The following is a 14126-nucleotide window of genomic DNA, read 5'->3' on the forward strand; positions in this document are numbered from 1 at the left end:
GTCGTAGTGAGAGTTGAAGGGACATGAAATTTAAATGATGTTTTTACATATAAAAAGAAACGAAAACCGTTAACATATCATATGAGCATTCAACACGTGTTTATTTGTATTGAACTCAGAAGAGATCACCAAACCCATACACACTCTTGACACTTTTGCATCCAAGGAAAGGAAGACCAGAGTTTGCTTCAAGAAGATTGAGATGATTTCATCTCTTTTAAGTTTGAACCCCATAATGAAGAGTTTCAAACAGAGGTGATAAGAAAATAAAAAGTCACGTTGACATCTAATATTTACTAAAATGAAGATATATTTCTAACTTTTATATATATATTATGAGTCTTTCATACATCGATAATACATATTTTTGTTAATTTTCTCTCATTACAACAGAAATAAATAAGTAAAATAACAAATAAATTTACTAATAATAAATAAATCCTTTTCTCTACCAAACAAGTTATTGTGTTGGGTGATTCTTTTTCTTTCCCTTCCTTTCCTTTGTGTCCCGAACTATAGATCAGTGAATAGCTCAAAAAGGGTAGGGATGGAGGCAGTTCCAAGTCTTACTTACTCCACAAATCATATTCACTTAGCACGCAATGTGTAATCTAAGCATCATAAACTCCAAGATATGAAAATAGGTGTCCTAAAAATCATTGGAAACTACTTTGAGAACTAATTTATTCAATAAGCAGAGCAGAGGGTAAAAATTCAAAATTCAAAATACAACATACAAATAAAAATAGACACAGACTTAAATCAATGGGGAGAATAATAATGATAAAAGTGGAGCCTTTTACACCTACGCTTTAACCTTCTGGTTGGGTTGGAAGACATACTTAACGAGGGAGTCCTTGATAGACAGCAGTTCTGGAAATTCCGTCTTCAATTTGGTGGCATCAAGCTCATTGTTGCTCCTGGGGGCAACAATCACCTTGGCCTGTTCCTCCAGAGTGAAGTTCTTCCAGGTGAAGTTGGGGTCAACATACTCTCTGTACATCTCTAGAATTTCATTGTGACTAACCACTCCAGGGTTTGTGAAGTTCCAGATCCCAGTCAGATTCCTCTTCGCCATCTCAATGGAGATGGGAAGAAGTTCATCCAATATACTCATGGAATTCGGAATATCCACAACCTTCTCGTATCGAGTGATCTTCGCGATGAAATTGCGCGGATTCGATAAATCAGACGAGATAGGCATCCTCACTCGCAAGGTACACACATTATCGTAGTTCTTAAGCAGCTCCTCTACCTGCCAAAGCGAGGTAAGACAATCAATAATAAAAACCAGATCTAAAATATTACATAAATTGAATTGTGCTAAAAAGTTTAGACTCCAACCATGGCCTTGGTCTTAGAGTAGAAGGAGCCGGTGAAATTGGGAGTGTCGTGCTCTTTGAACCCGATTCCGGATCCGAGAGGATGACCGGAATCGTACTCGAAGATGCAACCGGTGGCGTAGTTGAGGAGGATGAGGCCGTGGTTGCGGCAGACGTCGGCGAGAGTGAGGGTTCCGACGACGTTGGTTCGGATGGTCTCAACCTTGTGGGATTCGCACCAGTCCACGTTGGGCCGGCCTGTGACTCCAGCGGCGTTGAATACGTGGGTGGGCTTGACCTGAGCTATGTCCTTTTCGAGGGAGGCCCGGTCCTCGAGACGGCCCGAGGCGTACTCGAAGGCGATGCCTTGGGCCTGGCAGAGGGTGCCGAGGAGGCCACCAATCCAGCCCGTACGGCCGTAGATAAGGAACTTGTTGGGGTTTTCCGGTGAGGCGCCGTTGGCTGGGAAGCCCATTGTTGGAGCGTGAAAGAGTAAGAAAGAAGGAAGAGTAAAAGAATAAGGTAGATCTCTGCAGTCTTTTCTCTTCTTTCCAACTCTCTTGGCTTCTCTTTCCCTGTCCTATTTGTTGCCACTCATATACACTACTCACAACACAATACTCTCTTTCTTCTTTTATTTGCAAAATAATACTTAATCTAAAGAATCATATTATCTAATAAATATAAAAGAAAAAGAAAGTAATACCTTCACTATAAGCATAAATTATACACGTGATACATAGAGAAACGCATAAACAATTCCTTTCTCCATCTGTCGCACTCCATTTTTTTATTAAAATATATCTAAATCAGATGTAAAGAACATTTCCAGCAGGTATGGTTCAATTTAAAATTAAAAAGCCCAAATCAAACCACATCAATTATTGATCAAGTTTTGCGATTTTCAATTTTTTATTTTCTTCTTTTGTTAATGATTTATTATGCTTTATATTTTAAATAAACATCCTTCACTTAAAACAATAAATGTAAAATCGATGAGGTCGTTTTAAGAAAGTTAACCATATCAGTGGTGAAAAGGAGTAAAAATAGTCATAAATTATTCTTACAATGATAACCGCAAAGTGTTTACTCTGTCAGTTATTTTTCAATCCAATTTATAAGCATCAACTCTCTTTCCTTGAGAGGAGTATGTAAAGATATTTTAGTATCTAAATCAATTAAAACGTAAATAAAATAATAAATACATGATAATGATACGACCAAACTTTTATTTTGTCACAGATTGTAAATACTGAGAAAAATAATTTTAGAGTAGAACAAAAACTCTACAATAAAATTTAGTTTAAAATGTAAATTAGGGTTTGATTTTTGTGGATTTTGAAAATTCAAACGATTTGACTTTTAAAGTATTTCGAAAAATTATTAAAATATTAGACTAGAATGTAATCCCAATAGAAGATAACAAATGCGATATTTTACTTTTAATAGCATACGTGGTAAAATTATTTACTTATAATATTTTGTAGTAACCAATATGATCAATTATAAAGAATTAATTTTATATATAAATTTATTTTACAAATAATTTGGATCCACCACCATAAATATATAATTCAATTCAATTTTAATTCAGTACATTAATTGAAATATAATACAACTCAACCTGAAAAAAAAGAGAGTAATTGGATAGGAGAGTTTAAGCTACTTACGTGGAAATATTGTAGTGTCATATAAAATCTGTATACGTAGAAAGCGATTTTGTTATATTCATGTGTAAGTTATTTATAGTACAGAGTATTATTTTATCCAATTATTCAAAAATTATATTCCGACAATAATTTTATCCTCATACTAAATTTGAATAATTTACTTCTAATTTCATAACTTCTCACATTTTAAATATTCGTATTAAAATATACATAAATTTAAAATTAAATTATAATTCTGATTCTCTTTTCAATTTTATTTGTAGTTTGATCTTTATATTTATTTCTAGATTTTGGTTATCAAATTTAGAGAAACTTATAATATTGATTTAATTTTTAATTTTACATACTTTTAATTTTATATATTATTAAATATTTAAGTTATTTTTGAATGATATATGTCTCTAGTCCAATTAAACACACACAAATGAGTATTAAATGGGACAAAAATTAATCAAGAATAAATTATATTTTAGTTTTTTTTTTAATTATAAATACAAAATTTTAACAGTTCATTTTTTAAATTTATCTACTTTCTCTCTAATATATCTAAACAATTTTTCCTTTTTTTTAATCTTATCTTGAGTTTTTTAAGCTTATACATGTTTCTGACTTGTGGAAGAGGATGTGCGGTGGCAAGGATGAAAACAGAAACAGGGAACGGTGGTAAAGGGCAAAGAAAAGACATGCACAATTTTTAATCAGAAAATATTCCTATCAAATTGAGTGTGTAAAACATTACAAGGAGTACATGATAAATACACCACGAAGATACAATTGGGTTTGGTCCATACAAAACATAAAAAGCCTAGAAAGATACCCCCTCAGGCAGGTGGATGAATGTTCTGCACACCAAGCTTGCTAAGAAGTCTGTGAAAAACTTCACTGTGTAGCAGTTTTGTGAGAAGATTTGCAGACTAGTTTTCAGTGCTTATAAGAAGTAAGTGAAATAAACCTGTTATAGCTTCTCCCTCACCACATGACAGTCGATATTTAGGAGTTTAGTCCTCTCATGAAAACTACTATTATGTCCAATGTACCTCGTAGATTGATTATCACAGTAGATGCTCGTTTTGTTGGTATTGATATCCAGGTTTTCAAGCAAGTATTTAAGCCATTGAATTTCACAGCATGTAGACATAAGTGCTCGATATTCAACTTCGAAGAAAGACCTTGATATAGTGTTTGCTTCCTTGTTTTCCATGATACAAGAGATTCTCCAAGAAAGATGTAGTATCCAGTAGTTGACCGTTGAGTAGAAAAATGACAAGTGCCAATGTGTAGTATTTATATTTGATAAGTTAGTTTCGTTCCTTGTTGAATCACATATTAAACTTTGAGTTATTTCTGGTAAAAGTGTTAATTTGGTTATGAAAAGTTCTCAAAGTTATTTTCTATGCTTAATGAGTTTTATATCAGAACTTCTTAATTAGAATTTTTTCTTGTAGGTTCGGCATTCGTACTTTAAATAGTACTATATTACAATTGATTCAGTATACTTGTCGAGATAAATCAACAAAACACAAGAGGCCCAATCAGAATCACTAAAAGCTTAAATTTGAATGTTTGTATCTTTGGGATAGAATATACCTTGTGCTGGTGATGATTTCATATATCTTAGAATTCTCTAAGCAACTTGATGATGTAGCTTTGTTGGTGCTTGAACGAATTAACTAAGGAACTGCACAGAGAAACTAATGTCTGGTCTAATGTGCACCAAATACAACAACCTTTAGATAATTCTTCGATATGTAGTAATTTCATGCACAGAGGAGTTTTGTTCGAAGAGATTTTCATTCTTTTTAACCATAGGTGTTGTTGCTGACTTAACATTTAACATACTTGCATCTTCCAAAATCTCAAGAGTATACTTCCTTTGACATATATGGATACCTTTCTTAGTTCTAGCTACTTCTAATCCTAAGAAGAACTTAAGATTACCAAGGCCTTTGATTTCAAAAACAACGTTTAGAAAACTTTTAACTTTGTTGATCACATTCTTATCATTTTCAACAATAAAAATATCATCAACAAGAGAGCCATAAAAGAGGTTTTAGTTTTTTTTATAAACATTGAACTATCAACTTTTGAATGAACAAAATTAATGGTAAGATAAAAGGAAGTGAGTTTATCTTGTGTTAGTGTTAACTAGTGATGGTTGAATATTTATATTATTTACATTAATTAGAGCACGTGTCTTGATGATTAAAAAAATTATATGTATAATACTTTCCACTATACAATAGAAAATCAACAATATTTGACTGATTTAAAAATATAAAATATACGTTTTATACTTTTTAAAATTACAAATAAAATTTGGTAAAAGATAATATATAATTATTAAGCTCGTGTACTGCTAAACTACACATATTATTTTATACATATTTCTCACTTTCTTCTCTTCTTTTACCTAATGCACCAAAATGAGAAGGAATCATTGAACATGCTTTTGTAATAGCAGCAATAAAATATACCCACCAAACATCTAGCACATACAACACGAAACAGAAACTTCACAACAACGGACCTCTGTTGTCTCCACCGACAAACCACAGTTGTTACGCCACCAGAATTACCGTCATAAAATTAACCATACATAACAAAACATTGCCAACAAAATAGTTTGTTACTTGGGTTCCTTAACAAAATTTTGGAGTTTACTTTTGGTTCCAAGCACTGAATAGTAGTTAAACATTACTGTTTCTTCTTATACCTCCATATAACTCCCTATGTTCTTCTTCAGTTATTTTCATATTTTAAAAAATATCCTTTTACAATATTTTAAATTATGTAATTCAAAAGTTTTTTTTTCAAATTCGTAATTAACTTCTGTATTATATAATCCGAAAATCTTCTTTCATATGCATAATTAGTATCTGAATTACATAAGTAACTGATAAAAAAAAATAAAAAAATATTTTCACATTTTATATATGGAATACGAAATGCAGAAAAAGATATGAAGCTGCAGGAAAGAAACAATGCCAATTTATTCCTATCTTGTTTGTCTTTGCACCTCTTCTCGTTTTGGATCTTGTGTACCTGAGATTGTTCTTTAACATCTGTCACGAAGAGCTGAAGAGGATCAAATTTTCTGGGCTTTTAAAAGTAGTCTTCATTTCTATCAACTTTTACTGTCACTTGATTGACAATTCCCCGAATTTTAAAAAAGTAAAGGATAAGAGCAGAATATTCCTTCTTTAAATTCTAAAATGTCGTTTTTTTTCACCCTGTCTTATCCTGTATTTCTCTCTAAAACTTAAATAATGGTTAATTGGTTGTCTAGGCATATCATTTCATCTTGTAAGCATCAGTATCTCATCTAACAACTGACAGGGGAAACAAAAAACCCTTGATTTCATTAGCGGATTCGTCCTTAAAATTCCCTTTGTTGTTCTGCAAAAGTAATCCTACCCAAAGACCACTAGCGTTTTCAAAAGCTTGCATCCTCGCTCACCACAAATTTTAGTTATCTCATTCAAAGAATGGAGATGTTGGTACTCGTAAATGTAACAGATAAAGTACAACACAATTTACACAAAAATACATGCAAACATATCAGGTGTAGGAAATATTTCAGCTGCTAAAAACAATATTAATACTTTTTCCTCATCCAGTCAAATAACAGCACACAGTTTACAAATAAAAAACACTTGAAATGGAGGCAACACACAGCAAGAAGAAAATTGTGTTCATTGTATAGTCCAGGAATTTACAAACCATCAGTTTTGTAAGACATCTTATGTTATAGCGCTTCACCTATGATCTACTGCACCGGACTGGAATCCTTAGTGGGAATAATCCCTGTCAGCAATCAGCATAAAGTAATTAAAAATCCGTATACATATACAAATGTTGCTATATCTTTTCGAATCAGGTAGAAACTAAATCTCTCTACCTCTTGCGCTTGGACTTCAGAGAGGTCACCGATTGAGAGTTGCTGTGCCAATTACGTTTCCTTTGGTTGATGAACCAATTGTTGATTTGCTTCAGCTGCAACCCTGTCTCCTCCACAAGCTTTGCCTTGTCATCTTCCTGAAAGAATTACAAATTTAGCAACATCTAATTCGGCAAGGGAAATAGTATCCAGCATACTTAAGTCACACTAGGTAGCTGGATATTAAGAGCATTCATTGTTCACAGCTTAATTTATCACTTCACTGTTGTTAACATTGAAAAACAATACCGACAATGGTTTCATATCCAGTCCTAAGTTCGGTTAAAAGAGAAGGGTTGTGTTAAGCCATCGACAACAAACAAACTCGTAGATATACTGAACATGAATCACTCGCTACATATGTTGCTAATAATAAGTCGTTACTTAGAACTAATGTTTTATATCATTCAAGTACAATCTCAAATGAGTTCGAGCAACTTTATCCACTAGCAGACTTCACCTAGTAGGATAAATCTTTATTGTTAAGTTACACTAAATGTGTTTTTGTGAATGTACATGTAATGTATACAAGCAATAATAAACCTTACTAGTCTAGTTTTGGTATCATCAAAAGGCATAATACGAAGATTGATGAAAGATAAAGAGACAGAAATTAGTTAATTGGCTTACACAATGATGATTAATACCCAATTGCTCAAGCAGAAGATGGTTTATTCTTTACTTACAGTTGGGTAGGGCCACTTAGCATGTTGCTGCCACCATGCCTTTAAAACCGATGTTGTGTCACCAGGCAATTTCCCAGCTCTCCGTTTCCTCAATATTTCCTCCCTAACATCTTCAATTCTTGACTTAAAACCCTGCAGATATTAAATCTGGTTTGTGATTCAAACCCATTTAAGGAGGAAAAAAGAAATTGAGAATGACACAGTTGCACGAATAGCATGCACATTGTTTATTGAGTTCTAAGAATGACCTGCTTGAGCTCAATCTTAAGCTCCTGACGAACTCTTTCCATGAGGGACCTTTCAGATTCTGTTGGAAGCAATGGACCAAATCCCATCATGTCATGCCCGTCAGCGCTAGACTGATCTAAAGACCCATCCATTTGAAAATCCTCTTCGTCATCTGACATTGTTGCACCTGAACCTTCTCCCAAGCTCACTCCTGAATTACAAATAGTGAATCTGATAAGTTTGGAGGGAGAAAAGGTGTTTCATTTTTTGTTTTATTAACTAGATTTCAGCACATATTTACTTGTATATCATCATTAATATTGATGTGTAACTAATATCAATACTAAAGGACTAGATCCAAATGGTTTGGTAGTAAACACCACACATTGCACAAGTCTTTAGAAGAGTCTTAATATAACAAAAGATTATAACTCAGACTATAAATAAGTATTATTATGAGTACAATAATATGAAAGCGGAATCAAATTAACAAACAACTATACAATTTCACATCATTTTCTTTATTTCTATCTTTATATTAAACAAACTTCATTAATTACCTATTAATTTAAAGGATGTTTGGTAGGATGCTGGGAAGGATGGAACCGTGGTGGGAACGAATCTACACGAGGACGGAAGAAGGATAGAAGTGGAAAAATATTTGTTGTTACATAGAAAAGGAAATGTAGAGAATTTTTGTTTGAAAAGAAGTGGGACTCACATGAAATGTTTTTCGAGCAACATAATAAAATTGTGCACGTTTCATATGTAATAAAAATAATATGAATAATAAAAATAAAATTAATACTGAAAAAATATAATTAATAAATAGTCAAATTAGTATCCATAATAAATAAGTAAAATTGATAATATTAATAAAAATAAATAAAAAATAAGAAAAAAATTAATACTATTAGTAATTAAGAGATCAAGATTATTTTCTATTTTTTTATTTAACTTCTCTTTCAATTTCATTTGGATCTTGATTAAGTGGAGGTGTTGTCAATGTATAGATTCAAACTCCGAGTGTCTTGATAGTGTGCTTGAGTTTTTGAAAGTGTATAGAAATAGTTTAGGTAAAGAGACTTAATTATAGTGTATATATATATATATATATATATATATATCATTATAATAGTAATTTAGAGGGATAAAATGTATTGTGGTTGAATAAATTTATATGCTAGAAATATGATTATATACATGTGTAAAATTGTTGCAAAATCAAATTATTGTTATAAAAGTTTAAATGTACGAATATAAAAAATATCTAGAGTCTAATTGGTTTTTTTGGAGTATTTTTAAATATAGTATAAGTTCTAGTTGATATTTTTCCCAAATATTGTTTATGAAACTTGTGTCTCTATAGTAGGGATAACAAAAACATTCATTTGTGTTAAGAAGTAGACTTTAAGCCTAATTCAACCGACTTATAAGATGAGATTTTACACCCACTTACATACTATGAAGTGTCTTTATCTAAATGACTCTAATACCATATTAAGAAGTAAATTTTAAGTCTAAATCAACCTTATAAAATTGACTTATAAGGTGAGGTTTGCACTCATTATATACTATGAAATGTTTTTACCTCTAGTCGATGTAGGATCTCCAGCACACCCCCTCACGTCAAGACTTTATATTATGGATGATCTCATAGCGGCTCAATAGAGAGTGGTATGATAAGCCCAATAAATCCTTTTAGAATAGACTCTAAAAGACTATGATGTGATATTAAGAAGTAGATTTTAAGCCTAACTCAACTTTATAAAACTGACTTATAAGATAAGGTTTGTATCCACTTATATACTATGAAATGACTTTATCTCTAGTTAATGTGAGGTGTCTATCAATATACTCGAATATTCACTGGTAAAATTCATAATATATGATAAAGGAATATATTTAATAGATGCTTGTAGGTAATGAGAATAAATATTTTAACTACTTGTTGATGGGGTGAGTATGGGTATCCGTATATAATACATAAATAATCATTACCTATTAATCATTTTTAGTGAATTTCATTTAGATAGTTTAAAAAAATTAAAAGATTAAAATAAAGTTACCAGTGGGAGAAATATTAACCAGACTTGTTTGAATTTAGTTTTATATATTTTTTTTTATACCTATAAAATTGAAGATGCTTTTAAAAAGTTGATTTTTAAAGCGTATATTTTATGGTACAACTTATTTAAATTTGTATTTTAAAAAATCAAATTTGTTTGCACTAATATTTTATTATGCAATTTTGTTTGAGTTATTACTTAAGGCTTGAGAGAGAGATGTCGAAATAATTTTCTCTCCTCTAAAACAAATGATAAAAGATTGTGTAATTGTTGATGTTTGACGGCGATGCATGGTGTTTTTGGAACATGTTAGACTATGTCACTACACATCTTTGCTCAAACAATAATGTGGTCGCTCAAGTGTTGAGGAGGTGTGTGTTTGATATTTTTGGATTAGTGTGGATTATATCGCAAGTCTCCTCACTCAAGCGCCAATGTGAAGCTTTAGAAATAGAAGATGGTGATGGTTTCTCGGACGACGAGTGAATGCTCAAGTAAGAAAAAGACCAAATCAATATTGTCCTCTAAATCATGTGTCACTAAAGTGATGAAACGTACTTTAGGTGAGTGATATATTGATGTGTATTATATGCTAATATTTGTATAATTTTGTGGTCTAGTCTTTAATACCAAGTGTATGGTATTGTGACCCTTTATTAGTGTGTATTCTTAGGAGTACTTATAAACTAAGACATCAAATAATAGTGAGAATTAAAAGAAGGTTTGTTCATTAGTTTGTTACAAAAAGTATGTGTAACAAGTTTTAATACTTTTATTATAGGTTAGGTGTTAATCTTTTGTGGAATACACTCTATATGAGTTTTCAAAAAGAGAATAAGTATGACAAATTACTTTACATCATTCCAAATTTTTTATATATATATAAGTGTAATTTGTTGTTGTATTAAAGTGAAAATGAGATATGTGAGTAACACACCTCTCTCTCTAAATATAATATTATATTGAAAATGAGGGATGTGTGCATTATTTTTATCTATATTTTTTTGTGCGTGACAATAATTTTCATTCTATTCCTCTCCTACATTTTCTGACTCGATCATCTTCTCATTTTCTCTTATATTTTATTTCCTTATTATTGACTTCCTTTTTTTTGCCTTTTCCGTTTCTATCCTTCCTAGCGCATACACTATTAAGATTCTCTCCCTACAACTACCACCTTATCAAATACAAAGTTTTCAGCATGTTTGGTCACACATTCCTATGTAACTACCACTATTAAATTTCAAATTACACTTGTCGTGGACAGTTAGATCCTTTGAGGATGACGTTCTTCAAAATTAGTTTAAAACCTTCAATATAAAATTAATATACTTAAATTCAGTCCTTAATTCTTTTCTTCTATTTTTATGAATACATACAGCAGTAACTTATTACTTAGTGTCATGTTGCAAGGTATAACATGTGTTGAAATTTCAATAACTTACACAAACTCTTATATTACATTGAATAGAATGGATTAACGTAGTGATTGGACACTCTGAATCCCGTAAGGGCAATTAGTATAATGGAAAGTTGTATTTAATCTTTTTTATATACAAAAACTTATCGAGCAAAATAATTGACACTCTACGATATACTAGCTCTTTTAAAAAATATTATTGTATTTCCTTATATTGTAGATGCTAAAAACACATATAAAGTCTATACAATCACACACAACCTAAAAGTTAATTTTAAAATTTTAGAAAATTTGAAATGCTTGTCAGACGTTATTTCTTTGTTTAATTTTTCTTCATTCTCTTAATGTAAAGTTTAGGTAAATCAATTCATATTCATTAAATTTTTAATTTATATAAGAAAATTGTTTTTTATTATATGTAAAATTATTTTTTAAATATATTTCAAAAATTAAAAATTGTAATATTAAAATTTGAAAATAAATATTAGCTCATTTTTTATTTTAGATAATATTTAGCAATTAAAAACATAAATATTAACCCATTTTTCACAAAAATATTGATATAGAGAGGAAAAATGGATGAGGAAAAGAAAGAGATGAAAAAAAGGAGTGAGAGGAGGGAGGGAGAAAATGAGAGACAATTACGATACAATAAAGAAATATGAGAGAAAGAAAGACAGAAAGAAGAGGCACAATAAAGAATTTAATTTTTTTTCTTTTTATAATTTGAAATTTTATCATAAGCCGTGGGAATATTTCCATAGTTTAAGAAATTTAAATTTTCCTTAATTTTTTTACAAACCTCATCTTTCACCACAAAATATTTTAAATTCTTAACCACTTAATAAATATTCATTAAAACACAACATAAGAGACATCAATGTAACTATTCTTAAACGTATACCTATTACGAAGTTATGAATAATTTAAAAGCAGGAAGAAGAATATTTGTAATATATTTATTATTTATAAATAAAAAAACAACGATAGTAATAATAAATACAAGTAATACACGTTTTACATATTTCATCAGACAGTGACTTCGAAAGTATTTAAGATTTCAATACGAAAGTTTGGACTAAAAGTAAAAAAGAATGACTATGAGCAATCAAAGTAAAATAAATAGAATAAAAAATATATGATTTGTATGGATAGCAAAAAATAAAATAAATAAATAAATATATATATATATATATATATATATATAACAATGATTATTTGCTAGCTTTTATATGAATGAAAAAATGGGTAAAAATAAATATGTAAATTGTTAGAGAAAAAAAGATATTTGAATGTACATTATTTGGAGGCTTTAAATGAAAGGTTTTTAATTAGTTTTTAGTTGTGTTAGGCTGTTGGGAATGGCACGGTGGGCGAGACTACCACCCTCCACCAAACTAACCCACCTCTATTCCTATTCTTATTTGGCGTATACTTCTCTACACAACCACTTCCATTCCCCTTAACGTAAAATACCCAGATCACAATGCATCTTTCCTTTCTCTCAAATCATACCATACCAAACCATTTTTTATTTCCTTTTAATTAATTAACTAATACACCACTCATGCTGGCGGTTATTATACCTAAATCAAGCTATCTCCTTTAAAGCCAACGGAATCGGAAAACGAATAAATCAAATTGAAGAGGATAGTGATGAGTACCTGTCAGAGCTTGCAAGGTGCTTTCAATATCACGGCAGGCCATCACAGCCTCCACGGCATGCACCCTCACATGTTGCTGAAGCTGCTCTTTCAACGCGCATAACACGATCAAATATTGTGTCTGCACTAATTAATATATAAATAATCATCATCAAGTAAAAAACATCAGAGGTAAAAGCCACGTAGGGAGGGGTGGGAAGTGAAAAAAAAGGTGTACCATGAAGTTGTCGAGTTCTTGTCGGTCATGGGAATGGGAATAGTGTGAGGCGTAAGAGCGGAGGAGATTGTTGAAGTGTGATAACTGAGCGTCGATGAGGGGCAACTGGTCGATGGGTGTGGCGACGCGGAGGCATGAGACGTGTGCAGCGAGAAGCTGTTCGCAAAGTGGGTGGGTGGCTATCTCCGCCTTCACTTGACGGTGGTGGTGGTCGGCGGCGGCGGCTGAGACTTCTGCGCTCAACATATTCATTCCCAACCCTGCTTCTTGCATCTGGTCTGCACGGGGAGGTGTGAGTGATTAAGGGAAGAGAAGGGGGCTAAAATAGGGATTAGGGAAACAGAGAGAGAGAGAGAGAGAGAGGCAGAGATTATTGTGTTGAGGACCACTCTATGTATGGTAATGGTAATGATGTTATTGTCTGAGAGAGGGTGAGCTAAGATGGAAGCACTGACACCTGGAAATTCCAATCTCTCCTTCTCGCTCTTTTTATAACCCTCTCTCAGACGTGAACAACGGAGTTTGCATACACCAAGACGCCAGGAAGAAAAAACAATGAAAAGGAATTGTTTGCGTAAGACAACAGACAACACCCGGGTAAAAATCTTCTTTTACATTTACATTTTTCTTCCAAAACACTTACACAGATTAAATAAATATATTTATAGTTCATTTTAATTAATAGATAAGTTTTTTTTTCGTTTTCTTATTATATACGTGTTTCCTTAAGATTTGTCTAAACAGACCGATGTTTTTTATTTATTTAAAGAAATATAGAGATATACTATCTTAATTTAAGTAAAAAAAAATATGATATACAAAATATCAAATAAGTTAACATTGTAATGAAAATATAATAAAATACCAAATTTTGTTTTATATGACATAACAGTACAACAGAATTCACATATTT

General features: G+C 31.4%; 2 protein-coding genes across 3 annotated transcripts; both read right to left on the reverse strand.

Annotated features, from left to right (window-relative positions):
* Positions 1–656: 656 nt before the first annotated feature.
* On the reverse strand, positions 657–2007 carry LOC137807991 (bifunctional dTDP-4-dehydrorhamnose 3,5-epimerase/dTDP-4-dehydrorhamnose reductase). The gene is made up of 2 exons (XM_068608879.1): positions 1345–2007; positions 657–1255 (listed from the first exon to the last, which is right to left on the reverse strand). Exons 1-2 carry the CDS (start codon positions 1795–1797, stop codon positions 806–808), a joined length of 903 nt encoding a protein of 300 aa, XP_068464980.1. The 5' UTR covers positions 1798–2007; the 3' UTR covers positions 657–805.
* Positions 2008–6555: 4548 nt separating this feature from the next.
* On the reverse strand, positions 6556–13756 carry LOC137807993 (homeobox protein HD1). 2 transcript variants are annotated; one of them, XM_068608881.1, is made up of 6 exons: positions 13214–13756; positions 12997–13117; positions 7864–8054; positions 7616–7747; positions 6891–7027; positions 6556–6796 (listed from the first exon to the last, which is right to left on the reverse strand). In XM_068608881.1, exons 1-6 carry the CDS (start codon positions 13484–13486, stop codon positions 6781–6783), a joined length of 870 nt encoding a protein of 289 aa, XP_068464982.1. In that variant the 5' UTR covers positions 13487–13756; the 3' UTR covers positions 6556–6780. The 2 variants fall into 2 exon arrangements, with proteins under 2 accessions (XP_068464982.1, XP_090155733.1); XM_090299607.1 differs by lacking the exon at positions 6556–6796 and having other exon boundaries at positions 6887–7027.
* Between the last annotated feature and the right edge of the window lie 370 nt (positions 13757–14126).

This window comes from Phaseolus vulgaris, chromosome 3 (genome assembly GCF_051622355.1).
Source record: "Phaseolus vulgaris cultivar YP4 chromosome 3, ASM5162235v1, whole genome shotgun sequence".
Taxonomy (NCBI): Eukaryota; Viridiplantae; Streptophyta; class Magnoliopsida; order Fabales; family Fabaceae; genus Phaseolus; species Phaseolus vulgaris.

Bases quoted from the DNA above. Each gene is read 5' to 3' on its own strand.
- LOC137807991 (XM_068608879.1), bottom strand. From the start codon at position 1,797: ATGGGCTTCCCAGCCAACGGCGCCTCACCGGAAAACCCCAACAAGTTC. The intron at 1,256-1,344 runs GTTGGAGTCTAA...TCGCTTTGGCAG, and splicing joins ACTCTAAGACCAAGGCCATG to GTAGAGGAGCTGCTTAAGAA.
- LOC137807993 (XM_068608881.1), bottom strand. From the start codon at position 13,486: ATGCAAGAAGCAGGGTTGGGAATGAATATGTTGAGCGCAGAAGTCTCA. The intron at 13,118-13,213 runs GTACACCTTTTT...TAATTAGTGCAG, and splicing joins AAGAACTCGACAACTTCATG to ACACAATATTTGATCGTGTT. The intron at 7,028-7,615 runs GTAAGTAAAGAA...TAATTCTTTCAG, and splicing joins CTAAGTGGCCCTACCCAACT to GAAGATGACAAGGCAAAGCT.